The 2115-nt window shown below is 39.2% G+C and overlaps 1 protein-coding gene across 1 annotated transcript; it reads right to left on the reverse strand.

The window, feature by feature from the left end:
- LOC102278301 (olfactory receptor 8B3) lies at nucleotides 1-885 on the reverse strand. Its single transcript, XM_005909655.2, has one exon. It carries the CDS (start codon nucleotides 883-885, stop codon nucleotides 1-3), a length of 885 nt encoding a protein of 294 aa, XP_005909717.2.
- Nucleotides 886-2115: the final 1230 nt, after the last annotated feature.

Raw genomic sequence — 2115 nt, forward strand, 5'->3', positions numbered from 1 at the left:
TTAACATCTTTGTTCCTCAAGCCGTAAATTAAGGGATTCATCATGGGAACCACATTGGTGTAAAAGACAGGATATTTTCCCATCATCCACAGACACAGATGATGGTTTGAGATACATAAATGCACTTGATCCAAAGAACAGAGAAACAGCAATGATGTGGGCACTGCATGTTCTGAAGGCTTTGGACCTGCCCTCTGTGGACTTGATGTGGAAGATGTTGGTGAGGATGAGACCATAAGAGACAAAGATGGTGAGACTGGGCACAATGATGTTGATGCCTCCCACAATGAACACTTCCAGTTCAATGATGTGGGTACTTGTGCATGAGAGCTGGAGCAGAGGGTGGATGTCACACAAATAATGGTTGATGGTGTTTGCATCACAGAAGGTCAGTCTCAGCATGCATGTAATAAGGGTCGTGGCATCCAAAACTGCCATCAAGTAGGAACCAAGCATAAGGCTGGAACACACTTTAGGGGACATGGCAACGTTATAAAATAATGGGTTACAGATGGCCACATAGCGATCATAGGCCATTGATGTCAGCACATAACATTCGGAAATACCAAAAAAACTGAAAAAGTAAAGCTGGGTCATGCACCCTATGTAAGAAATAATCTTCTTTGATATGATGTTAATCAGCATTTTGGGTGTAAACACAGAAGAATAACAGAGATCTATGAAGGACAAGTTAAAGAGGAAAAAGTACATGGGGGTGTGTAGGTGTGAACTCAGCCCAATAAGGATGATCAAGCTCAAATTTCCCATCACAGTGACCATATACATTACTAGAAACAGGAAGAAGAGGGGAAGCTGGAGATCTGGTTCGTCTCTTAATCCCATCAAAATAAACTGAGTCATGAAAGAGCCATTCCCCAGAGCCATTCTTCCCTAAAGGAATCTGAGAGCATAGGAGAAAAGGGTCACATAGAGGAAAAATAGGGTTTTGCATAACATCTCCTATACAAGATAGTGTATGTGCTGGGATGACTATGAGTACCCTATCTTGCACTCATGGAACTTCCTTATCATTATCATGGAAATGAGTTTCAGAAACTTTCCCCTATAAACTTTTTAAACTAAGTAGCAAAAAGCATTAAAAGTTAGCCTATGGAGTGAACTATATATGCAAAGATAAGTACTAGAAAAAATCAAAGGATTATGAAAAAGAATTTTGAATGCGAACAGAATTTTTATTGCCTCTTCTCACAATTTCTTCATTCACTTGACCTTCCCCTCACCAGTAAATTTAGAGGCAGTAATCCCAAAAGCCTAATGCTCATCTGCAATGCAGATAAGACTTTACAGGGTAGGAACCAAGAAGATTATCTCTACATTAAAAAAAAAAAAAAGGCGGTGGTGGGGGGAGTGGACCACAGTCTAAGAGAGGTTAAGTTAATTCACCATGTCACAAAGTAAAACTTATAAATCTAGAAGAATGAATGTTCCATCCATGGAGAGGGAACTTAATGAGAAACTGCATCACCTGTGTCCCTTAGTAATTCTAACATTCCCTGCTCTCTTCAAACAGATTTTCCGGCAAGATTCAGCTGAATCTCAGGACAGCAAAAACAGGAAATGAACTGTCATACCAGATGTCCTCGTTCTCCACCTCCAACAAAGGAAACATGAATATAAATGGAGTTCAGAAACTCACCCTCTTTTAAACCAGAATATCCCGAGGGTTTCTTCTGATTGTTTTGAATCCCCCTGGTCCTTGAAGGGTAATTTCAGGTTCTGAGGCTTTGATTTCTTTGATTCTAACAAAATGTCACCTGTAATTAATTTCTGATATGCCCTCAAAAGCTTTCCTGAACTACAGATCATAATCTTGATTATGACTTTGAGTCCTATCAAACTGCAAAAGACAATAAACTGCCTCTATTGTTATCATTTTAGCCACAGAGTAAGCCATAAAAGATTTAATGTGAGTGTAATGGTATAACGCACTCAGTTATAGATGGCAGCAGTTTGTTCAGTCTCTTCCCCAGAGAACAGTTTCTACATGTAATAGGAACTAAGGGGATTGTATTTAAAATCTGTCTTTTAGTTCCTTATAGACTCAATCTTTTACTCAAGTTTTCCCTTCACTGTAGAGATTTTCATCATCCAAAG

This window comes from Bos mutus, chromosome 29 (assembly GCF_027580195.1).
Source record: "Bos mutus isolate GX-2022 chromosome 29, NWIPB_WYAK_1.1, whole genome shotgun sequence".
Classification (NCBI taxonomy): Eukaryota; Metazoa; Chordata; class Mammalia; order Artiodactyla; family Bovidae; genus Bos; species Bos mutus.